This window comes from Lampetra fluviatilis, chromosome 4 (assembly GCF_964198595.1).
Source record: "Lampetra fluviatilis chromosome 4, kcLamFluv1.1, whole genome shotgun sequence".
Lineage (NCBI taxonomy): Eukaryota > Metazoa > Chordata > Hyperoartia > Petromyzontiformes > Petromyzontidae > Lampetra > Lampetra fluviatilis.
In genome coordinates, this window is record NC_136278.1 from 18901127 (window position 1) to 18927264 (window position 26138).

At 47.6% G+C, this 26138-nt stretch overlaps 1 protein-coding gene across 9 annotated transcripts; it reads right to left on the reverse strand.

Moving 5' to 3' along the window:
- Nucleotides 1-571: 571 nt before the first annotated feature.
- LOC144931626 (uncharacterized) lies at nucleotides 572-18615 on the reverse strand. Of its 9 annotated transcripts, none has more exons than XM_078855713.1 (20): nucleotides 18567-18615; nucleotides 18175-18371; nucleotides 12020-12148; nucleotides 11229-11293; nucleotides 10918-10988; nucleotides 10020-10084; nucleotides 9708-9779; nucleotides 8935-8983; nucleotides 8598-8671; nucleotides 8062-8126; nucleotides 7744-7817; nucleotides 6981-7043; nucleotides 6698-6759; nucleotides 6132-6193; nucleotides 5808-5886; nucleotides 5045-5109; nucleotides 4737-4798; nucleotides 3342-3405; nucleotides 3005-3099; nucleotides 572-2059 (listed from the first exon to the last, which is right to left on the reverse strand). In XM_078855713.1, the coding sequence occupies exon 20, from the start codon at nucleotides 1996-1998 to the stop codon at nucleotides 1078-1080; it is 921 nt and encodes a 306-aa protein (XP_078711839.1). In that variant the 5' UTR covers nucleotides 1999-2059; nucleotides 3005-3099; nucleotides 3342-3405; nucleotides 4737-4798; nucleotides 5045-5109; nucleotides 5808-5886; nucleotides 6132-6193; nucleotides 6698-6759; nucleotides 6981-7043; nucleotides 7744-7817; nucleotides 8062-8126; nucleotides 8598-8671; nucleotides 8935-8983; nucleotides 9708-9779; nucleotides 10020-10084; nucleotides 10918-10988; nucleotides 11229-11293; nucleotides 12020-12148; nucleotides 18175-18371; nucleotides 18567-18615; the 3' UTR covers nucleotides 572-1077. The 9 variants fall into 9 exon arrangements, with proteins under 9 accessions (XP_078711839.1, XP_078711845.1, XP_078711844.1 ...); XM_078855719.1 differs by having other exon boundaries at nucleotides 7739-7817; XM_078855718.1 differs by having other exon boundaries at nucleotides 8593-8671.
- Between the last annotated feature and the right edge of the window lie 7523 nt (nucleotides 18616-26138).

Genomic DNA, 26138 nt, shown 5'->3' on the forward strand with positions numbered 1-26138 from the left:
TCTCGAATTCTCCTCGCCGCCTCTGGCTCCACCCATCTCCGCCCTTTCCTGCCATTGGATCCCGTGCTCCCCCTCACGTGACTGTCAACGCTTGTCCCATCAATCATCATTAGCACGCCCATTAGTAACCATGGTCCCAGGGAACCCGACTGTCCCCACTATTGCTCCGTACTGTCTTTACACATTTATGGACAGGTTTGTATTTCGGGAAGTTCGTAAGTCGAATGTTCGTAAGTAGAGGAGTCCCTGTACTAAGTGGTGAGAGGGGGCAGCCTCGCCATAGCCCAGCAGCGAGTGGCGATGCAGTGCGAGTTTGCAAGACGGCGCTGCCTGAATTATTTAGTTAACGGATCCGTGCCAAGCATAGTGGACAGAGTCCAGGTGGAAGCATGTTGACCTCACATAGTGCAAGCAGACAGCTGTCTCTTGACACAATTTACACTCCGAAAATGCTTAAGCGCTGGTTTCCATAGCAGTAGCAACGAGAGCAAGGAGTCGACACCAAATAGGGTCTTGAATATTCACTCTTTCAGACAAACACAGAATAATTAATGTGGTACTCCATATTTATTTTTATAACATACAAAACATTTTACAATATAATCTTTAATAAATAACATTTTGCAACCTATACAACACGTACAACCGGCAAAAAGGGTTAGTGTTCCATTGTCGGCAGGGTGCAACATTTTTATTCATCGGCCGACGAGTACCCATACATTTGTTCCTTGGTGGCAAATAATTCACACGGCAACTTCCGACTTTGTTTCAACCCCAGCGAGCTTCATCAGCCAGCCACGTCCTCCTCAAACAATGCTTCCCAGGAACAACGAGGGAGCCCAAAATGCATCCAACGCCAACACTGAAGCGTTGGGATTTACAGACGCCTCGGCAACCTCTATCATTGCCCCAAAGCACGTCAGTAGTTGTACTGCCACGTCTTGGGAACCTTCCACTTGGGGACATTGCAGTACCTGCCCGCATTCTTGTGCTGTTTACCAAGCAGCTTCACCCTCACCTCGGCCACAACGAGGTTGTGGTCCGAGCCGATGTCCGCGGACCTGTACGGCCGGACGTTCAGAACGGACGTCGCGTGTTGCTCCCTGGTGATAACAAAATCAACGATCTCCTCTCAGTCTGGTCCTCTGGCGACACCCACGTGAACTTGCGCGAGTTCTTCTGCTGGAACTGCGTGTTGCAGACGACGAGCTTGTTGCCGCTGCAGAACTTGAGCAGACGCATTCCGTTGGCATCCTTGGGCCCCATCCTGTGCAGGCCCAGGGACGTGCCCCCAGTTATCATAGTTGGTGCCCACCTGCGCAGGAGGACGTCGTGCTTGGGCACAGACTCCAAGATCTCCTGCAGCTTGTTGTAGAACCGCTTCCTGGAGTCCTCTTCCGCAGGCTCGCTCGGCGCGTAGGCCTCGATGACCGTCACACGTTGGCACACCTTGAATTTCAACCTCAGCAAGACGATCCGCTCGTCCACCGGCTCGAACTTGCTTACGTGCTTCTCCATCCGATTGCTGACGGCAATGCCGACCCCGAGCTGGAGCCGTCCATCCTTGGACCCGAGTCGGCCAGTTTTGTGTCGCAGACCCCGCAGACCATGACGTTGTAGCGCCTCAACTGGCCGACCAGTGTCGGCCGCCTTCCCTTCCTCGTCGAGCGCTCGCACGTTCCAGTGAGCCGCCCGCGTCCGGGACTTGGCATCGATCTGAGAAACTCCGCCCAAGGACCGTCGGCTCGCGCTGCCCCCGTCGGCGCCTTCGCTGCTGCTGCCGCAGCCTGGCGGCCCGACGGCCCCGGCCGACACGCTTTCCGTGGTCATCGCTTTGCCCGACGCGTCGTCTGCGGCAACCTTGTTTGTCGGAGCGGCATCCGAGCCGGCTTGAGGCAGTCCGGTCGAACGCGAGTCGTGGGGTGACGCTCGGTGGGCCGCGTCGCTGGTGGGAAGCGGGGCGGCGCCATCTCCTGCGTCCGCGTGGTGCGATGCCATTGGCCTTGTTACCCAAACTCTGGCTACTGCCTGGACTTAGCCGATGTGGTCAGGCAATGAACTGTGGGAGATTCACAGGCGGAAAAACAATGGGAAACAATCACACCAGTTAAACTGCTTGTGATTTTATTAAAATAACTGTTGCAACATTTCAACCAAAAATTAAGATAAGTTTTAGCATTTATCTGTTAAAAACAAATCATGATTGATATATTTAAGCATCCAGTCCCCCTTTCTAAACCTAATATCAAATGACTATTTATTGTCATGACCATAAACCATAAAACTCCGGTCTTCCCCACAGCATATTTTGGCTAACCATCGAACAAAGACGGTCGCCGCTTTGCGCACTTTCAGGTGCGCTTCTGCGGCCGTCTGGAATGCTCTTCCCTCCGATATTAGGAATCCACTGGAGCTATGCACTTTTAAATCTAGATTAAAAACTAATTTCTTTAGAAATGCTTTTGTTTCATCTATTGTCCTTCCCCCACACCTTTGATTAGCACAGTTGGCTACATATGGTGCAAAAGAAGTTAAACATACATAGTTACAGATACCTGACAGTGGCACTTATTTGTCGGTTTCCAGTCTCTGATAGAGTTACCCGCGATACGGCTCATCAGGGGGTAAAGCGGCAAATCCCAGTGCAGGTCAACTCCAAATCAACATCAGCACTTCAGGGGTCAGTAAACCATGTGGTGAGGCTGCACCACTTGGTGCAGGCTGCTTGTTGCTGAACCGAGGCCAAACCTTGCCACAGTAACATGGAATTTCCACCACCGAACAAGAACAGGGAGGGGTAGCTGCAACTCAGGAATCGTTTAGCTTCGGAATATTGATGATGAATGCACACAGTGGCACTGGGACCTCAGTTCAAGTAAAGCGGTTTCACGGCCACTGCACAATCACAACGGCCTTCAATTGGGTAAACGGCGTAAGAGTCATCATCGTCGTCCCAGTGGTGCTCAGCACTCCGCAGCGCTCACTCCGACTCGCCCGTACTCACCTTGCCATGTCCACCTGGCTTCAGAGGATCCCCGTCCTCAAGACCCCCCGTCCTCAAGACCCCATGCCAGGTTCAGCCGGTACAAATTCACCAAGCTGGCAAGAAATTAAAAATAATGCAAAAGTTAATCACCTCATGAGGAATAACAACTTTCATCAGACAAATTATATAATGGGGACCTCAGTTGGTTATGAATGCTGTTTTCACAGCAGCTGTTATTCCAGCCACATTCAATTGGGTAAACGGCTTAAGAGATCATCATCGTCCCGACAGTGAGTCTGTGTTGCCTTCTCAACAATCCCAGTGTCCCCACCTCGTGCCTCTGAACAGCGCTCACCGGCTCATGGGAACTCCTTCGCTGTGCGGAGTTCCTTCAAATCCTCCGGTCGCTCTCCTTCATCCTAATGGACAACACAAAATCAATTAACTCATTATAATATTACGCGTAATATTCTCCTACTCCTATGAGCGATATCTCAATCAAGTCTGTAAAGAGAATCATTATGGTTGGTTTTAATGCCACACGAGCAGCATCTCATCACACTTCTGCTGTACAAAAAGCTAATTATTTGTTCAGTGCCTTGGGCAAGGCAATATAATAAATTAAAATAAGATGAATAATATCTTCCACATATACCCCAACTGAAACCGTCTGTTAAGGCACATTACAGTTCCAACACCAAGAAGGGTTTTAATACCTCACATTATCCAAACACAGTTGCAGTGATTAGATGACTTGTCACGCGTTTTAGAAACAGGCGACTGGAAGAATCAAAGTACTCTGGCTCCGTACTCTGATACTGTCATCGTGAGCCTCCTCCCGGATCAATTTGCCACCTCACAGATAAATGAAATTCTCTGTACTCATCTCCAGAGAAGAATATGATCACACACAAATTTCCAATCATAAAATGTGGCTATGTGTGCTGATGTATGCTACCACCTCATACGGTAGACTCTCAAATATCCGGGTGCGGATTATTTGATTTGCGGATTAACCGTGCACCTGAGATTTTGAAATAAATGAAATCTATAAACAGTTATGTATTGTTATTCTTGGAAATGTGTATTACAAGTCGCGTGCTTACACCGAATAAATATTTTGCTCCGGTTAATTCGAAATACACGTGATCACCTCTACAGTACAGTAGTTGCAATATCTTTACAACAGTGGGCGGAGTTTGATTGATGTTGATTGGCATAGCTCTGCTATCATCCACTTTGTGGGCCGAGTCTTCTGCGCCGGAGCAATAAAGTGTGTTTTCTTAAGTTAAACATAATTTATACCCCTATATTAATGGTTTTTGGCAGAGATCAACGAAAATGTTATATTTTTGGATGATCCGCAATTTTTTAATTATCCGCGGCCGTCCTCACCGTCATTAGCACAGCTAATCGAGAGGCTACTGTATTTGCAAGAAGTTCTGTATTAGCAAAGTTTGTCTGAGGTATAGCCTGCCTCCACTATGGAAAAGTAGAACTTTCACCACTGGTAAAAGGCCACAGAAATGAGTGTCACTTAATGCTCATGTGGGCAAGGGCAGACATTTAACCGAGTGAAACGATGACAAGATTTTAACGAAACGTCGACACTCGGCCTTGCACACTGTGACCTCAGTTCAAGTAAAGCGGTTTCACGGCCACCAATTGGGTAAACGGCTTAAGAGTCACCATCGTCGTCCCAGTGGTGCTCAGCTTTCCGCAGTGCTCACTCCGACATGCCCGTGCTCACCTTGCAAGGTTTCAGAGGACTGAAGATCACATGCCAGGTTCAGCCGGTACAAATTCACCAAGCTGGCAAGAGATAAAAAAAAAAACGCAAACGTTAATGACTTATTCAGTCATAACATTCAATGAATCAGATACATTCTGTTAAATGGGACCTCAGTTAGTTATGAATGCTGTTTTCACAGCAGCTGTTATTCCAGCTACATTCAATTGGGTAAACGGCTTAGAGATCATCATCGTCCCGACAGCGAGTCTGTGTCACCGTCTCAACAATCCCATCATCCCCGCCTCATGTCTCTGAATGGTGCTCACCGGCTCATGGGAACTCCTCGCTCTGTGTGGAGCTCCTTCAAATCATCTGGTCACTCTCCTACATCCTGATGGGCAATACACAATCAATCAACCCTGTACTCGTCATTATGTTCGATAACCATATTCTCCTACTGATAAATATCGTCATCAAGGTAATCCTTATGGAGGTTGGTTTCGATGACAAATGTGAAAAATTATGGCATGTGTCCCAACCACCTGTTAAGTTTCATATTTTTAATTGTGAAATCTCTGTAAAGTACAAAACGAACCAAGGCAGATTACCCTACATTATCCAAACATATCAGCAAGTACTGGAAGGCCTCCCCCCACTGTCACCATCTATGTAACAATGTTAAACTTATTTCGCACCGTACGTAGCGAACCGTGATAATTGGAGGTGCGTGAAAATCTTTCAGGGTCCAATGCTGCTACCATGCATCTAACTCTTGCACAGGAACTCATCACTAAATGTCCACCCCCTGCATTAGAAATGTGGAACTTCCACCACTGGCATGTGGCAATTAACAACACATGAGAACCACCCAATGGCATTTTGAACAAGGGCATAGAGGTGATGGAAGTGATGACAAAAGGATTTTTGGAAAAACGTCGACACTCGGGCTCGCACACTGGGACCTCAGTTCAAGTAAAGCGGTTTCACGGCCACTTCAACGGCCTTCAATTGGGTAAACGGCTTAAGAGTCATCATCGTCGTCCCAGTGGTGCTCAACGCTCTGCAGTGCTCACTCCAAATCGCCCGTACCTCACATTGCAGCAAGCTCCACCTGGCTTCAGAGGACTCAAGACCACATGCCAGGTTCAGCCGGTACAAATTCACTCAGCTGGCAAGAAATTAAAAATAACGCAAACATTAATAACCTCTTAAGGAATAACATCACTTGGTCATCAGACAAATTCTATAATGAGGAACTCAGTTGGTTATGAATGCTGTTTTCACAGCAGCTGTTATTCCAGCCGCATTCAATTGGGTAAAAGGCTTAGAGATCATCATCGTCCCGACAACGAGTCTGTGTCGCCGGCTCAACAATCCCAGCGTCCCCGCCTCGTGTCTTTGAACGGCACTCACCAGCCCGTGGGAACTCTTCGCTCTGTGTGGAGCCCCTTCAAATCCTCCGGTCCCTCTCCATCCTGAAGACACACGCCCATTAAGAAAATTAATAAAACATTTTCCCTGCAGTCACGAAAGCTTTAAATCGAAATTTTCATGCTCGTATGACCATCATCTTAAAAAAGGGAATTACTATCAAGGTTGGCTTTCATGCCACATGGACCATTATCTGTCACGTGTCCCAAACTAATACCCCACCTCTGTTAAGACACAATACAGTTCAACACCAATACTGGCATATTATCCTACTGATTCACTCCTGCAGTGATTCGATGACTACACAGATGATTTAATCCCGGGTGGCAGGAACCAGGATTTATACCAAGCTATTGTGGCTCTGTGCTCTGACAGGGTTATCATGACGCGTCGACACTTGGGCTCGCACACTGGGACCTCAGTTCATGTAAAGCGGTTTCACGGCCACTTCAACAGCCTTCAATTGGGTAAACGGCTTAAGAGTCATCATCGTCGTCCCAGTGTTGCTCAGCTTTCCGCAGTGCTCACTCCGACACGTCCGTGCTCACCTTGCAAGGTTTCAGAGGACTGAAGATCACATGCCAGGTTCAGCCGGTACAAATTCACCAAGCTGGCAAGAGATAAAAAAAGAATGCAAACGTTAATGACTTATTCAGTAATAACATTCAATTAATCAGATATATTCTGTCATGGGGACCTCAGTTGGTTATGAATGCTGTTTTCACAGCAGCTGTTATTCCAGCCACATTCAATTGGGTAAACGGCTTAAAGATCATCATCGTCCCGACAGCGAGTCTGTGTCCCCGCCTCGTGTGTCTGAACGGTGCTCACCGGCTCATGGGAACTCCTCGCTGTGTGGAGCTCCTTCAAATCATCCGGTCACTCTCCTTCATCCTGTTGGGCAACACACAATCAATCAATCCTGTACTCGTCATTATGTTCGATAACCATATTCTCCTACTGATAAATAGCGTCATCAAGGTAATCATTATGGAGGTTGGTTTCGATGACAAATGTGAAGAATTATGTCATGTGTCCCAACCACCTCTGTTAAGTTTAATATTTTTAATTGTTAAATCACTGGAAAGTTCAACATGAACCAAGGCAGATTACCCTACGTTATCCAAACATATCAGCAAGTGCTGGAAGGCCTCCCCCCACTGTCGCCATCTATGTATGTTAAACTTATTTCGCACCGTACGTAGCCAACCGTGCTAATTGGAGGTGCGTGAAATCTTTCAGGGTCCAATGGTGCCACCATGCATCTAGCTCCTGCATGTGAACTTATCACTAAATGTCCACCTCCCGCATAGAAATGTGGAACTTCCACCACTGGCATGTGGCAATTAACAACACATGAGAACCACCCAATGGTATTTTGAACAAGGGCATAGAGGTGATGGAAGTGATGACAAAAGGATTTTTGGAAAAAACGTCAACACTCAGGCTCGCACACTGGGACCTCAGTTCAAGTAAAGCGGTTTCACGGCCACTTCAACGGCCTTCAATTGGGTAAACGGCTTAAGAGTCATCATCGTCATCCCAGTGGCGCTCAACGCTTTGCAGTGCTCATTCCAAATCGCCCGTACCTCACCTTGCAGCAAGCTCCACCTAGCTTCAGAGGACTCAAGACCCCATGCCAGGTTCAGCCGGTACAAATTCACCAAGCTGGCAAGAGATTAAAATAACGCAAACGTTAATAACCTCTTAAGGAATAACATCACTTGGTCATCAGACAAATTCCATAATGGGGAACTCAGTTGGTTATGAATGCTGTTTTCACAGCAGCTATTTTTCCAGCCGCATTCAATTGGGTAAACGGCTTAGAGATCATCATCGTCCCGACAACGAGTCTGTGTCGCCGGCTCAACAATCCCAGCATCCCCGCCTTGTGTCTTTGAATGGCACTCACCGGCCCATGGGAACTCTTCGCTCTGTGTGGAGCTCCTTAAAATCCTCCGGTCTCTCTCTTTCATCCTGATGACACACGCCCATTAAGAACGTTAATAAAACATTTTCATGCTCGTATGACCATCATCTTAAACAAGGGAATTACTATCAAGGTTGGCTTCCATGCCACATGAACCATTATCTGTCACGTGTCCCAAACTAATACCCCACCTCTGTTAAGACACAATACAGTTCAACAACAATACTGGCATATTATCCTACTGATTCACTCCTGCAGTGATTCGATGACTACACAGATTATTTAATCCCAGGTGGCAGGAACCAGGATTTATACCAAGCTATTGTGGCTCTGTGCTCTGACAGGGTTATCATGACGCGTCGACACTCGGGCTCGCACACTGGGACCTCAGTTCAAGTAAAGCGGTTTCACGGCCACTTCAACGGCCTTCAATTGGGTAAACGGCTTAAGAGTCATCATCGTCATCCCAGTGGCGCTCAACGCTTTGCAGTGCTCACTCCAAATCGCCCGTACCTCACCTTGCAGCAAGCTCCACCTAGCTTCAGAGGACTCAAGACCCCATGCCAGGTTCAGCCGGTACAAATTCATCAAGCTGGCAAGAGATTAAAAAAACGCAAACGTTAATAACCTCTTAAGGAATAACATCACTTGGTCATCAGACAAATTCCATAATGGGGAACTCGGTTGGTTATGAATGCTGTTTTCACAGCAGCTATTTTTCCAGCCGCATTCAATTGGGTAAACGGTTTAGAGATCATCATCGTCCCGACAGCGAGTCTGTGTCACCGTCTCAAAAATCGCAGCGTCCCCGCCTCGTGAATCTGAACAGCAATCACCGGCTCGTGGAAAAACCACCTTTCTCTGTGTGGAGCTCCTTCACATCCTCCAGCCGCTCTCCTTCGTCCTGATGGGCAACACGCAATCAATCGACCATGTACTCATCATTATGTTACATAACACATATTCTTACTGCTAAATAGCGTCATCAAGGTAATCATTATGGAGGTCGGTTTTGATGCCAAATGTGAAGGATTATCTGTCATGCGTCCCAACCACCTCTGGTAAGTTTAATATTTTTAATTGTTAAATCACTGTAAAGTTCAACACGAACAAAGGCAGATTACCCAACGCTATCCAAACATATCAACAAGTGCTGGAAGGCCTCCCAACACTGTCGCCATCTTTGTGTCTATGTAAAAACTTATTTCGCACTGTATGTAGCCAACTGTGCTAATCAGAGGTGCGTGAAAATCTGTCAGGGTTTAATGCTGCTACCATGCATCTAACTCCTGCACGTGAACTCGTAACTTAATGTACACCCCCCCGCATGGAAATGTGGAACTTCCACCACTGGCACACGGCAATTAACAAGAGATGAGAACCACCCAATGCTCTTTTGAACGAGTGCAGAGAGAAGGTGATGGAGGTAATGGAAGTGATGATGAAGGGATTTTAGCAAAACGTTGATACTCGAGTTCGCACACTGGGACCTCAGTTCAAGTAAAGCGGTTTCACGGCCGCTGCAATCACAACGGCCTTCAATTGGGTAAACGGCTTGAGAGTCATCATCGTCATCCCAGGGGTGCTCAGCGCTCCGCAGCGCTCACTCCAAATCGCCCGTGCCTCACCTGGCAAGGTCCACCTGGCTTCAGAGGACTCAAGATCAGGTGCCCAGGTTCAACCGGTACAAATTCACCTACCTGGCAAGAGATAAAAAATAACGCAAAGTCAATAACCTCTCAAGGAATAACATCACTTTTATCATACAAATCCTATAATGGGGAACTCAGTTGGTTATGAATGCTGTTTTCACAGCAGCTGTTATTCCAGCTGCATTCAATTGGGTAAACGGCTTAGAGATCATCATTGTTCCGACAGCGAGTCTGTGTCACCGTCTCAACAATCCCAGCGTCCCCGCCTCGGGTCTAAACGGCACTCACCAGCTCATGGGAACTCTGCGCTCTGTGTGGAGCTCCTTCAAATCCTCCGGTCGCTCTCCTTCATCCTGATGACACATGTCCATTAAGAATGTTAATTAAAAAAAGTATGCCCATTTAAAACTTGCGCGTTCACAGGATTTACACCAACACAGCCACTTCGCACGCCGACTAGCCCTCGGTTGCGTGCTTTACGATTTACCATTAACATGCTAATCTCATTAACATGCTAATTTTCACCTAGCAGCCATTTGATTGGTGGAAAACCAACCACGGTCGGGTTGGCTGTCCACCACTTGCAATTAACATTGGCTGCTGATATTTGGGCTACGCCCATTTCAAACCCTTATAAATAGTTTGACTTTGGAAGCTAACCCCCCTTTTCCTGAAGACGACCGCTCGTGTTGCGATCAAAACGTCGTAGTTTTTGTTTATTTTCTTTTAACCGATCTACGTGACTTCACGGAAAGACCCAAAGAATATGACCATCATCTTAAACAAGGGAATTACTATCAAGGTTGGTTTCCATGCCACATGAACCATTATCCTTCATGTGTCCCAAACTAATACCCCACCCTCTGTTAAGACACAAAACAGTTCAACAACAATACTGGCATATTATCCCGATTCCGTCCTGCAGTGATTCGATGACTAGACAGATGATTTAACCGTGGGTGGCAGGAACCAGGATTTGAACCAAGCTATTCTGCCTCTGTACTCTGACAGGGTTATCATGACACGTCGACACTCGGGCTCGCACACTGGGACCTCAGTTCAATTAAAGCGGTTTCATGGCCACTTCAACGGCCTTCAATTGGGTAAACGGCTTAAGAGTCATCATCGTCGTCCCAGTGGCGCTCAGCCGCTAGGCAGCGCTCACTTCAACTCGCTCATGCCTCACCTTGCAAGCTACACCCGGCTTCAGAGGACTCAAGACCACATGCCAGGTTCAGCCGGTACAAATTCACCCAGCTGGCAAGAGATTAAAAATAACGCAAAAGTTAATGACCTCTTAAAGAAAGCATCACTTTCACACAAATTATATGATGGGGACCTCAGTTGGTTATGAATGCTGTTTTCACAGCAGCTGTTATTCCAGCCGCATTCAATTGGGTAAACGGCTTTACAGATCATCATTGTCCCGACAGCGAGTTTGTGTCACCGTCTCAACAATCCTAGCGTCCCCGCCTCGTGTCCCTGAACGGCACTCACCGGCTCATGGGAACTCCTCTCCCTGTGTAGAGCTCCTTCAAATTATCCAGTCGCTCTCCTTCATACTGATGGGAAACACGCAATCAACCATGTACTCGTCATTATGTTTGTGACTAACATATTTTCCTGCTTGCCTAAGGAACACCTGAGTGAATGTCTGCAAGGGCTGACATTCGCTTCAGTGATGATGAAAATATTTTAACGAAACGTCGACACACAGGCTCGTACAGTGGGACTTCAGTTCAAGTAAAGCGGTTTCACGGCCACTAAAATCACAGCGGCCTTCAATTGGGTAAACGGCTTAGAGATCATCATCGTCCCGACAGCGAGTCTGTGTCATTGTTTCAACGCACCCAGCGTCCCCGCATGGTCTCCGAACGGATTCGAGTAATGCAGACGTCTGTGCAAGCGAGAAGGCAATTCAAAATAAACAAACTAAGTTACTGTGTACGCCAGTGGTTTCCAATATAGAGGTCGCGCACACCTGGGGGTATGAGTGATATATCTGAGGAATACGCGAGATAATGAAAGTTTTGTTAATTGTGAAGTGTTAACTAAACTCCCGAGGTGTCAGTTGACGTAAAATTGAATTTAAAAATTATTTCATTACTTCTAATATCATGCCTATACCATGGTAGGGATACACAGACAATATTTGAAACTGCCGGTGTAGGCTACATGGAAGATCCCTGTGTATTTGTTTTGCAGAACATGTTTGTTTTTTCACGTGCATGCAGGCTAATGTCGATCTGCGAAACCCCTCAGGCTGTGCTGTACCCATCTGCACTCACATTTAGCTTTGCATTCTTCCACTCTGGGCTGCCAAGGCCACGATGATCTTGTGGTGGGCAAAAGGCAAACCCAACACACAACCGTCACAGGCTACATCACAGCAGGCGTATTCAGCAACGCGGAATTCCCTGCAACGAGACATCGTCACACAGTACGCCATCATCACCAGAAACCACAATACCACCGGTTTTCAGATCACTCAACACCGTGGCATCTCAACGCTAGCCAATGATAATTACTGGGGCCAAACTAAATATTCTGCGCCTGTTAGGCCATAGGCAGCCCACAGATCCACAAATACAGCCATTTGTTATGTCAATCCACTCTTGGATGAAGGACTCCCCCAGGCCATGCAGGTGACTAGAATGATGAAGTGTAGACTCAAAGGGCAGTATTAATTTGTTGTGTCCAGCACGGGGTCCTAGCCGGGAGTTGACCCAGCCTATCAACCTGCCATGCGAATGGAAAACTCCCAACACAGTCTTAGGGCTGCAAATGGAGACGGGTACTACTCCAAGTAATTTCAGCTGGGACGGATATAAGACTTTGATATTATTCAACCCAAAAGGCAGCCCCGGTCAAATACTTCGTTTGCTAGTTGTGCAATATTTGTAAAGGACCCTGTACAGGCAGACCTAGTTTAGCACGACCCCATAAAACTCTGATCCTTTCTCACGCTCTTTGTCCTGGAGAACATATTTACCAATTTGTTTTACTCATCATAAAGGTTTTTGGGTGAAATCGCGTAAGTATAAATGTGTCGTAACCCTCCACCACCAGACACATCCATTAAGTTGTCACCTAAACAAACCGTGCCAATTCGTTTACTACTTCAGCCCACCGTTGTTGGAGAGTAAATCCACAACATTTACAATTTGAATACACACTTACGAGAACACACAATGGTATAACCCCCTTTTAGCGCCGATTCGATAGCGCTCCCTTCTCCAGGAACGCATCTTGGAGCTCTAAACGAGGTCTGCCAGCAGTGACGTTTTTGCCGTTGTCTGTGTAGTGACAGAGAAAGGTCACTACTGTGTCGGCCCGTACGAAGGCTGGGGGCCCCAAGGGGGTGCCTGGGGGGTCGCGTGGTGGAGGGATCCGGACCCTCCCAGAGGTGGGGGAAGTGAGGCGTGTCCTGGGAAGGGAGGCGTGGCCTGGAGAGAGCCAGCCACGCCGGGGCGGAGCCAGCCAGGCGAAACCAAATATAAGCGTGGTGTGAACGGAGAGCGGGGGGCTGTTGGACTGTACTCCAAAGAGAAGACATCATCGGTCGTCAAGTCCTGAGTCGTCGTCCTGGGCCAGGCAGGCCGTTGCCTGCCTGGTCCAGTCTGTGTCGCGTTCCAGAGTGTTAGCGAGTTGAGGAAGGTGGTCACCACCTCATGTACAGTGTTATATTACTTACCGTTAATAAATAGTGTTGCCTCCAAGCTGCGTGTGTGTGCACCTAATTCGAACCTACTACATTTGGTGTCAGAAGTTGTGGAAATATAAATATTGCTAGGTGTTATCCTAGGGAAGTAAAATGGGCACACGAAAAACAAAGACAAAACTCATCTGGACGCCTTCGTACAACGGGGATGGTGTGACGACCATCCTTCGGACAGCCCCGGGGATGGCAGCCCCGGTGACAGAGAGAGAGAGATGGCGCTGCACGCGGAGCGGCGGGACTGGCATCGCACCGCTGCTTCGCCGCCATCGGGAACGGAGCGATGGAGCCGCGGGGAGAGGACACCGTCGTCTCTGCGGGGGCTGGCGGGGGGAGGCCCAGGCATGCGGGCCACACGGTGGGGCCGCCAACTCGGCGGCTGATCGTGGCGCGGTTCCCGCCAAAACGCTGCTCCCGCCAACTCGAGGGATGGTCGGGGCGCGGTTCCCACCAACTCGAGGACTGGTTGGGGCACGGTTCCCGCCAAAGCGCCGCTCCCGCCATTTCGGCGGCGGGTCGGGGCGCTGTTCCCGCCAAAACGCCGCTCCCGCCGACATCAACGCCTGCGGAGGGGGAGTTCCACACGTGCAGGTGGCGCCCCCGTCTTGTGGATGGGGGTTCGCAAGAGCAGGCCGTGTTCACCTTGCAAGATTCTTCGGGCCGTCCCAGTGCTCCACCTTGACGCCCTCTGATATTCACAGTTTGCCAGGCGAGTCGTGACATGACACGAGAAAAATAATAATAACTTCACCCATCTTGCGTGTGCCGGGTTGCGATCGCGGGTTTTTTTTTATTACTCGCTGGTTTGCGGAGCGTGTTCGTCCGGTTGTGTGCGTGATTAAATGACGCGGCGACCATGCGGGTTTCTGCTTGTAACAGTGTTGTTGTTAATTACGGCGTCGAGATCGGTATCTTCTGGTGTAGTAAATGATTAATTCGTTGTTGGTGTCCCAAGTTCCGTTGATATCCTGTATGTTGCCGTGTTAATGACTCGTGTTGTTACATCGTTTTGTTGCGAAATCGCCGTTGTTATTGTGTATACTGTATGGAGTTTCGCTCGTGATTGCCACGTGTAACTGTAAGAAACTTTGATCGTCATTGTTGCCAAGGTACAGACCGTATGGAGCTTTGCTTGGAATTGTTAACAGTGTATGGAATGTTGGGTACTTGCTTGTGATTATTTACTATGTACGGATTGTCTGGAGTATTGATTGTGTGTGTTGCCATGTGGGGACTGGATGGAGCATTGCGCCAAATGATTCACTGTACGAATTTCATATACTGCATATACTGTATTAATCAATTTGGCGATTCTTGGGGTTTGTGTATAGTTTTTTTGCTCTCAAAATTCGAATGCCCTGAGTCCCATGGTTAATGTTGAAGGGGATTTAGAAATGACAGGTTCGGTTTGTTTCAAACTCGCTGGTTGGTTCCTGTCCGTTGTTGCACAGATGATGTCTTTTGTGCGGGAATGCTCCTTGTGTTCTGTATGGATCGGGGGTGCGTTTCCGTTAATTGCCGTCAAATTGCGTTGCTCTCCACTCGGTTGGTACAGCTGCATGCTGCAATGCGAGTCTCGGAGATGATGTGTACGGATACGGGATGTGAGGTGTATTGTTGTGACCATTGAATATTCGGGATCGTCACAAATTGTGCGTACCTGTTCGGCATTGGATCAGTTCTGTGGGGGATCATAATTCAAATTGTATGTGTTGCGATGGTGACATGCTGCCAGGGATTGGAATTGTGCTGCTGGTTGTCACCTATCTTGGGGCGCAGGTCCTGACCAGGATGGCCCAGTGAGTGTTGCGTGTCTAACATGAACGTTGTGGTCCCGTCATGCTATGGCTGACGGCTTGACCTGACAGCCCGGAGATTGAAACACTCCGTGGTATGTCTAGCCTCGTGGGCTGTGCGCTCACAGGGCTCGGAGAGTGTGGTCCCGTCATGCAATGGCTGACGGCTTGACCTGACAGCCCGGAGATTGAAACACTCCGTGGTATGTCTAGCCTCGTGGGCTGTGCGCTCACAGGGCTCGGAGAGTGTGGTCCCGTCATGCAATGGCTGACGGCTTGACCTGACAGCCCGGAGATTGAAACACTCCGTGGTATGTCTAGCCTAGTGGGCTGTGCGCTCACAGGGCTCGGAGAGTGTGGTCCCGTCATGCAATGGCTGACGGCTTGACCTGACAGCCCGGAGATTGAAACACTCCGTGGCTTGTCTAGCCTAGTGGGCTGTGCGCTCACATGGCTCAGAGAGTGTGGTCCCATCATGCTGTGTCTGATGGCTTGACCTGACGGCCCGGAGAGTGAGACACTCCGAGGTGCGTTGAAACAGTGGGCTGGAGATTCGTAAGGTTCAGGTAGAGTTGTCCTGTTACGTTGAGACTGTATCCCTCAGTTGTTAGGGTGCATGTTGTGCAGTGAGTGAACGATGGGTCGTCTCGGCTTGGTCGGTACAGCTATATGCTGCGATGCGAGTCTTGGAGAGAGACTGGGTTAAAATCCCACCGATATGGCCGACGCGTGCTGCTGGTTGTGACGCCGCGTCGGAAAGGCGGTGGGGTGGTAACATGGAAATTCCCCCCCCGATATGGCCGACGCGTGCTACTGGTTGTGACGCCGCGTCGGAAAGGCGGTGGGGTGGTAACATGGAAATTCCCCCCCCGATATGGCCGACGTGTGCTACTGGTTGTGACGCCGCGTCGGAAAGGCGGTGGGGTGGTAACATGGAAATTCCCCCCCCCGATATGGCCGACGCGTGCTACTGGTTGTGACGCCACGTCGGAAAGGCGGGGGGTGCTAATGGGTGACTGTCATTGCATGCGTGATTCTAACGGGTGGGGGGGGCTGTGCTGGAGCGTAAGTGGGTTAGCCAGTTTTCATGTATAATTGTTGTTAATTCCCCGTTTTCTATGCGGTTCCCTTTTACCCTCGTCGATTCTGTATATATTACGTGATTGTATTTCTTATCGGTCGCCGGTCATTTATTGATGTTGTTGGTTCGGAGGCACACCTTTTCGATGTTTCACAGTTGTGTTACAGCCGGGGACGGCTGTGTGTTTATACAGGAGGGGGTGATGTAGTGACAGAGAAAGGTCACTACTGTGTCGGCCCGTACGAAGGCTGGGGGCCCCAAGGGGGTGCCTGGGGGGTCGCGTGGTGGAGGGATCCGGACCCTCCCAGAGGTGGGGGAAGTGAGGCGTGTCCTGGGAAGGGAGGCGTGGCCTGGAGAGAGCCAGCCACGCCGGGGCGGAGCCAGCCAGGCGAAACCAAATATAAGCGTGGTGTGAACGGAGAGCGGGGGGCTGTTGGACTGTACTCCAAAGAGAAGACATCATCGGTCGTCAAGTCCTGAGTCGTCGTCCTGGGCCAGGCAGGCCGTTGCCTGCCTGGTCCAGTCTGTGTCGCGTTCCAGAGTGTTAGCGAGTTGAGGAAGGTGGTCACCACCTCATGTACAGTGTTATATTACTTACCGTTAATAAATAGTGTTGCCTCCAAGCTGCGTGTGTGTGCACCTAATTCGAACCCATTACATCTGTGCTAACAGAACTCCCGTGTAAAACAGCCAGGCAACTGGCTGAACGGGATAATTCCGCATAACAAAATAAAATAGGATTTAAACCAGACCATATAACCTCCTATAATCACCCAGAAATGTCTGTCCGTCCCACGCGTGACGTCACTCCACGAGGCTCACCCCCCCCCCCCCCCCCTTATTAACATTCATTAGTGGGTGCATTTTTACACTAACGCAGGTCGAGCTGAAGTAAATAATGTATTACGCAAAGTCGCTTAAAATGACGTTTATTTACAAAGTGACGGTAAAAAATAAATCTACGCAAAAGAGCACCCCCACCCCTTCATTAATATTCATGCCCGCGTGGAAATTTACACTTAACGCAAAAGGTCGCGCACTCCACATGCCGCACCACTCACCTCGTTAATAATCATGAGCGGGTGACGTCACTCCACATGCCGCACCCCTCCCCAATAACCATTAGCGGGTGACGTCACTCCACATGGGGCAACACCCTCCTCATTAATAATCATGAGCTGAACAATTTTTCTATTGAAAATTTCATATTTACTGCAATATACACGCCCCGTCCTTGGACGGCAAAGTATTCTCTGACCGTTCTTTCGGTAAAGTCACGTAGTTAGAAATAAAACAAATGACGTTTCTCTTTGACCTACCTAGAGGAGGATATAGACAAGATCCCGCCAGTATAGCCTTAAGTGTTGTTAGCAAGCACCGAATGAACACCGGCACGGCACACGAGGGGGTGGCGTGGCCAGCACCACGCCCGGCCGCCTTTGTCTCTCCAGCGGCGATGTTTACTACACACCGCACCAGTTACTCATTTGAGGCCGGGTCGACCTAGAGGGGAAGCCCCGGGACCGGTCTAGACAATCGTCACCGATGTTGTCCGTGAGCGGTAATCGAACTCGGGTGGGCCGGGATCGTAGCGCTCACTGCTTACCCCACCGCTCCACCCCCTCGAGGATCTTTACTCATCATACTGGAGGAATGATCCGATTAACTATGAAGCTATTTTTATAATAGCGAGGTTTTTGTTGGGGGGGGGGGTGTGAAACCGCATGGTTGAAGCGTGGCGACGTTACTAACCCACCCCCCCCTCCCATAAGCGAGGCGCTATGTAGGAAGCTCCTCCGTCCACCGGTAGCATTCGAATGGCTTCGAATTTAATAAATCGTCATTTACCGTAACTGCTCAAGGAGCTGCCCCCCGCCCGTTCGGGACGCGACTTCTTCGCCGAGGAGACGCATCGACGGGATCAGCTGCGTGTGCAGGCGGCATAGCAGGAGTGAGAAGGGAGTGGGGGAGAAGGGAGTGGGGGGGGAGACCTCCATCCAGCAGTTGAGTGACCACCGCGCACGAGGAATGCCACGTGCGCCGCTCTGCGGGAGGGTTAATAATGATGATTATTAAACAAGCGACGGCTGTGCGCGAGCGATAGCCGTACTAGCGAAGCGCGCTCCTTCGTTTGTTTGTCGGACGTGATGATAGAGGATTGTTGTCAAAGTAAAACTCTCTGCGTCTGTGTCTCTCTGTGTAAGCGGAGTGCTCGGATAGCGCCAAGCCCCATTGCTCACCGTGCCGCCGCCGCCGGCTCCACCGGAAAAAGAGGGCTCCACCGGAAGTGACGTCAGTTGTGGATATGCTAATTGAGCCCCGGCTCTGGCCACACACAAAGAGGCAGAAAGGGGCTGTCCATAAATGACGTCACGCGATTTTACACCCCCCCCTCTCCTTATCACACGGCGTCACAAAAAGTCAGACCCCCCCCCCTCAAATATGATGTCACAAAGCTCTGCCCACCCACCCCCCCCCAAAAAAAACATGCTTCAAATCGCTTTAAACTATTGTCATTGTAGTGCGTATTTAATGTGGCGCTGCACTCTGATGTTGTAGGAGAAAACATTTATTAAAAAGTTTATTTAATTAAGGGGAACGTATTGTCTATATTTATTTAAAGTTGCGAATTTTGATGTGACGTCACATTTCTCCCCCCCCCCCCCCTTCGTCACACATCGTCACAAATATCTGACCCCCCCCCAGGTGCGTGACGTCATTTATGGACGGTCCCAAAGACAGAGAGAGACAGAGAGAGACAGACAGAGTGAGAGACAGAGAGAGACATAGAGTGAGAGGCCAGAGAGAGACAGAGGGACACACAGAGGGAGAGAGACACATAGAGACACACAGAGGGAGTGAGACAGAGAGACACAGAGAGAGAGAGACACACAGAGTGAGACACAGAGAGAAAGACACCGATGCTCGTTTCTCAATACGATTTTCCTGGTGAGGGTCGCGGTGGTGGCAGCAGCGTGTTGAGTAGTGGCAGTCCACACCTCGCTTTCCTTGGCGACATACTCCAGCACCACGACACTATACACTACTATATACTACACTATACACACCTATATACTATACACTACTATATACTACACTATAGACAACTACACTATAGACTACTATATACGACACTATACAGTCTGAGAAGTAAAATTCAACATGTTAAAGAAACGCTGCAAATGAACGAGTTACAATGATGCACAAATCAACAGGGCATTGAATACCAAAACCAAATCAAATAACACGAGCATTGAAATTGCCCAAGTAATTAAAACGATCAAAATACCGTATATTGCGGGAGCAACTGATAAACGAGCCAGATGTTTGGAAAAACAAAACATCCGAGTCAGATTTGGCATGGTACATAAAATACAGAAATTAATATCTGGTACAAACGATGTTTTACCGAAGTTATCAACAGAAGGTATCTACAGGATTAAATGCACGTGTGGTAAATGTTATGTTGGGCAAACAGGACGAATGATCAGCACGAGACTAAAAGAATATCAGAGAAATATAAAATGATCCCATATATAACTGTCAGCAGTAGCAGAACACGCGTGCCAACAAGGACACAATTGATTTTGATAATATTGAAGTTTTGTGCAAAACTAGCTACTACTGGCCAAGACTAATTAGAGAATCTATCGAAATTGAAATAAATCAAAATGAATTTCGATTTAAAGCTTTCGTGACTGCAGGGATTCATCTTCTTGGTTCTTTCGGTAAAGTCACATAGAAGGGAAATAATAAAATAATAAAAATACTACTTTTTTTTTACATATTTGTATTTTTTTTATTTCATTTTTTCCCTTCCACGTGACTTTACCGAAAGAACCAAGAAAATCAAAATAACTTTAACCGTTCGGATAGCTACCGCCTTAGTGCTACGTGGAAGCGAATAATCAAATAATACATTATTTAAATCCATGCTTTTCTTCAATAGGGATTACCGTTAGTAGGGCTATTTTAATAAACACAACAGAGAGGAAGGACAAGTTTAAAGGGCTCGCACAATGTGAGTTGCCTCAGTAATCCCCCCCCCCCCACATTGTGCAAGAGCGCAGAAGCGTGGTCAAACACATCTACGCCTCTATATAAGGAACGAAACAGTAAGACTTCTCCAAAAATCTGGCTGTCGTCTGATGAAGCTAGTTGTAATTACTGGCGAAACGTCGTACTCAGATTGTAAATAAATGTTGTGGCTTGGCTCTCCAACACACCGGTGTGTTGTACTAGGGACGAATTGGCCACGTTCTGTTTACGTGACAACCCTTACTAGTTAGCTGTGTGTTTTAACGGCGGACTACTATACACTACTATATTCTACACTATACACAACTATACACTATACACGACTATACTACACTATACACAATTATACGCTTTAACATGTCGGCACGTATACACTACACTACTACACTATACACTACACTAATCGACTATACACTACTGCACTGTAATGCACTATACACTAGTAACACTACTATATACTACCGCATACTACTACACTATTATACATTACTATACAGAACCGGCCCTAGACCTTTGGGGGCCCTAAGCAAAATTTGGTTGGAGGCCCCTTTGATGTATGATTTTTTTCACCCACTAGCTAGCAGTGACTCTAGAGGGCCCTCTGCTGGCCGCGGGGCCCTTTGCAATTGCATGGGTCGCTTAGTGGCTGGGCCGGCTCTGTTACTATACACTACACACTGCTATACATCACTATACACTACTACATTACTATGCACAGACTCTAGCTCTTCCTGGGGAATTCCCACGCCAGCTGAGCGACATCGTCCCGCCAGCGTGTCCTGAGCCGGCCCCGGGGTCTTCGCCCAGAGCCGCTGATGTTAATAAGGAATCCTACTTCCACGTCGGGAGAATACGCTAATTACGAGACGTAATTTGAATACAGTTAATAGCTACTACATATGGAGGTATTCTTATACCAATTCAAAACTGATAATCAATACAGTGGATTCTCGATTATCCGTGTGCGGTTTATCCGATTTGCGGATTAACAGTGCACCTGAGATTGGCATAAATGTAAAACTCGTGGATTTTCCATTAAGCACAAATTAATAATCTAGAAACAGTAATCCATTGTTAATCTTGGAAATGCTTATTACAAGTCACATGCTTCAACCGAACAAATATGTTGCTCCGGTTAATCTTAAATCCACTCAATCACCACTACAGTACAGTAGTTGCAATATCTTTACAACAGTGGGCGGAGTTTGATTGATGTTTATTGGCGTGGCTCTGCTACAGTGAGGGGAAAAAGTATTTGATCCCCTGGTGATTTTGTACGTTTGCCCACTGACAAAGAAATGATCAGTCTATTATTTTAATGGTAGATGTATTTGAACAGTGAGAGACAGAATAACAACAACAAAATCCAGAAAAAGGCATGTCAAAATGTTATCAATTGATTTGCATTTTAATGAGGGGAACAAGTATTTGACCCCTCTGCAAAACATGACTTAGTACTTGGTGGCAAAACCCTTGTTGGCAATCACAGAGGTCAGACGTTTCTTGTAGTTGGCCACCAGGTTTGCACACATCTCAGGAGGGATTTTGTCCCACTCCTCTTTGCAGATCTTCTCCAAGACATTAAGGTTTCGAGGCTGACGTTTGGCAACTCGAACCTTCAGCTCCTTCCACAGATTGTCTATGGGATTAAGGTCTGGACACTGGCTAGGCCACTCCAGGACCTTAATGTGCTTCTTCTTGAGCCACTCCTTTGTTGCCTTGGCCGTGTGTTTTGGGTCATTGTCATGCTGGAATACCCTTCCACGACCCATTTTCAATGCCCTGGCTGAGGGAAGGAGGTTCTCACCCAAGAGTTGACGGTACATGGCCCCGTCCATCGTCCCTTTGATGCGGTGAAGTCCCCTTAGCAGAAAAACACCCCCAAAGCATAATGTTTCCACCTCCATGTTTGACGGTGGGGATGGTGTTCTTGGGGTCATCGGCAGCATTCCTCCTCCACCAAACACGGCGAGTTGAGTTGATGCCAAAGAGCTCTATTTTGGTCTCATCTGACCACAACACTTTCACCCAGTTGTCCTCTGAATCATTGAGATGTCCATTGCCAAACTTCAGACGGGCATGTATATGTGCTTTCTTGAGCAGGGGGACATTGCGGGCGCTGCAGGATTTCAGTCCTTCATGGCGTAGTGTGTTACCAACTGTTTTCTTGGTGACTATGGTCCCAGCTGCCTTGAGATCATTGACAAGATCCTCCCGTGTAGTTCTGGGCTTATTCCTCACCGTTCTCATGATCATTGCAACTCCACGAGGTGAGATCTTGCATGGAGCCCCAGGCCGAGGGAGATAGACAGTTCTTTTGTGTTTCTTCCATTTGCGAATAATCGCACCAACTGTTGTCACCTTCTCACCAAGCTGCTTGGCGATGGTCTTGTAGCCCATTCCAGCCTTGTGTAGGTCTACAATCTTGTCCCTGACATCCTTGGAGAGCTCTTTGGTCTTGGCCATGGTGGAGAGTTTGGAATCTGATTGATTGATTGCTTCTGTGAACAGGTGTCTTTTATATAGGTAACAAGCTGAGATTAGGAGCACTCCGTTTAAGAGTGTGCTCCTAATCTCAGCTCGTTACCTGTATAAAAGACACCTGGTAGCCAGAAATCTTTTTGATTGAGAGGGGGTCAAATACGTATTTCCCTCATTAAAATGCAAATCAATTTATAACATTTTTGACATGCGTTTTTCTGGATTTTTTGTTGTTATTCTGTCTCTCACTGTTCAAATACACCCACCATTAAAATTATAGACTGATAATTTCTTTGTCAGTGGGCTAACGTACAAAATCAGCAGGGGATCAAATACTTTTTTCCCTCACTGTATCATCCAATTAGTGGGCCGAGTGTTCTGCGCGGAAGCAGCAAAGTGTTATTATCACTGAGCAAGCGCATCGATCGTTCTAAATCGCAAAAGTAACAATACAAATCGTTAGGTGTGCTTCATTTTGAGCGATTTCATGATTCTTTCAAACCTGTTCAAGCGAGTGTGTATGTATGGACTGTTGTAATAAAGCAAGATTAATACATTCTTTACTACAAATTGTTGTTTTGTTCAGAGACGAGGCTCTAAAGAAAGCTGTCTCTGGTGTGGACCAATCAGTTTCAAAGACAATGCATACACTGTCAGAGCATGATTCCTTGCAAAAGGTTACAGTTTGGTGTTTTAACATCTTAACACCTGTTTTGTTGCCAGAAAAAAGGGGAAACCTATTTTTATATTTTGACATTGGCAAAGAAGGTCTCATGATGTTTTGTTGATTAACAAACTCACTTTGTTCACTCAAACACAATTTATACCTCGACTTAAAGCTTTTGTGACTGCAGGAATTCATATTCTTTGGGTCTTTCGATAAAGTCACGTCGATAGGTGATTTTCTTTGAACCTATCTACATGACTTGACCGAAAGAACAAAATAATACAATTTGTACCGATATTAGTGGTTTTTGGCATGGAGAGTCGCGGAAAATAGTGACATTCTTGGATTATCCGCGATATTAAATTATCTGTAGTGACATAAATGGTGTCACTACTGTAGTGAGTACCGAGTGAAGAGTGGTACTGTATGCGTGGTGCCGCTCTCTGGCACCAGTGTGAGCATGGCACGGAATGGCTCACTAGAGGGCAGGGTCTGGGTGTCACTGAGGTCGGGTCAGGACATGATATCCTGGGTGAACCCGAGAGAGCACGTGACTGCACGAGGGGGCAAGGGGACCCCCAAATGGGATTGTGAGGGTCACGTGATGTGGACCCCCAGGGTCCCGCCCGAAGGATCTGGAAGGGGGCGTGGGCAGAGCCGGCCACGCCAGAGCGGCTATAAGCCAAATCCCGAGAGGGAGCGCGGCTGTTCTGGTGGGACAACTTTGAGAATGAAGCCGCCATCTACGATGTTCGGTCTCCGCTCGTGGACCAGGCAGCCTGTTAGCTATCCCCTCGAGTGTTAGTTAGTTATGAGCGGTGGTCACCACCCTATGTCGTTATCCTGTTACAGTTAAAAGTTACCTGTTGTGTTAGTTCAAGTGTGCACCTCAATAGAACCCACTAAATATCCACGCCCATATTTGCCGTCATTACCGCGGATAATCGAGAGTCTACTGCATATACAATTTTCATCCGACCCCATGGTGTAAAAGTGCACTCTTCAAACTCTTAACAAATACAACGAGTCCTCGTTTAACGCGATATATGCGCTCCTGAAAAGGCCTTTTTGAAACGAAAACAATGTCCCTATAAATAATGCTGCAAATTTAGGCAAGATACGATGTACGCACACACAGTAAGATGGTGGACAAATAATAGCCGAGGGTAAGCGGCCGGGTTTCTGTATCATTCCGCGAAACTGTATCATACCACTCGGTCACACAGCGCCAACGTCGTCCTTCGTCAACCTCTCAGAAACCACGTGATAACGGTGCACGTTCCGCATTGTGTGAAAAGGGTTCCCGAATGGAAGAACCGCGTTATAGCGAAAACGCGTTGTGTGAACACCGTGCATTAAGCGAGGTATTGCCGTATAGGAATTGGGGTTTATAAGGAAACTGACTATTTTACTTGACATATTTTATCCATGTGTAAGAAAAAAAAATTGAATTTTCCTTCAATTATATCCCAGTTATGCTATCAGTTTATTGTCATGGGACAAAACAATTATGAGAGAAAGCTTCATAGTTCACCCGGTTCCTCCTGCCAGTATAAAATATCTATGGCGAAGTGACCATGACCCAGGCCACTCTTGCAACCTGAGACTATTCTGGTCTCTTGAGTTGAACGCCTGGTTAAACAAATACACTTGACATGACATTCTAATATCCCGTGCAGGAATACAAATCTTAATGTTCGACAATGGCCCACGGAAGTGGATATCACAGAGATACCGCACCTCCGAGAGCAGTTGGCTACATACGGTGCGAAAAAGTTCTACATATCCCTGAAAGTGACCTCTGGTTTATAGAGTAAAGGGGCAGCACTCACCCTGCCCCTTTGCCATATCAGAGCAATGTTCATCGTATGCCAGTCAAACAAACACAATACGGTAGAACCTTGCCCCAACGCGGCTTTATCGAATGCGTGTTTCAGCTATGCCAGTACAATACACGCTTTACCCAATAAGTTATGTTTTCCCGAACATGGGGGTGATGTTTTAGCTGCATGCGGTTTGTATGTTGAACTTCTTTTGTACTGTGCATAGCCAACCGTGCTACTCGGAGGTGCGGAGGAAGGACAACAAACTAAACACAAAATCAGTTATAAATAAATGAGTTATCAAACTAGATTATTTCAAAGTGCAGAGCTCCAGTGGCTTCCTAATATCGTAATGAAGCGCGTTCCATACAGCCGCAGAAGCACATTTGAAAGCTCACGATGCAGGGACCGTCTTTGTGAGATGGTTCCTGCGAGGACGATCGGACTTTGCATGATAGTTTATGCTCTTTGAAGAGATCAGCCAAGTATTGTGGTCCATTTACTAAGATTCTCAGCTGCGCTTCAAAAGGTAGTGTCACGAGAGTGCTGCATCCGTTGGAATGTGGGAATCAATCGATCAAAAACGCTTAATTTACCATGTATGCTTTTGCGTGTGTTTTAAGTATGTTTTCGTGTGATAATGTGAGAAACTCGCACTTGCGCATAACGGCACAACGAAAATGTTCACACGTTGCCGCATGCCATTCAGTCGTCGAGAACGTTAGTCATACGGACGCCTAGATGGCAAATCGTTAACGTTCAAGGAACCGCGACGTGCACAGACAGACAACACCAAGTACGCC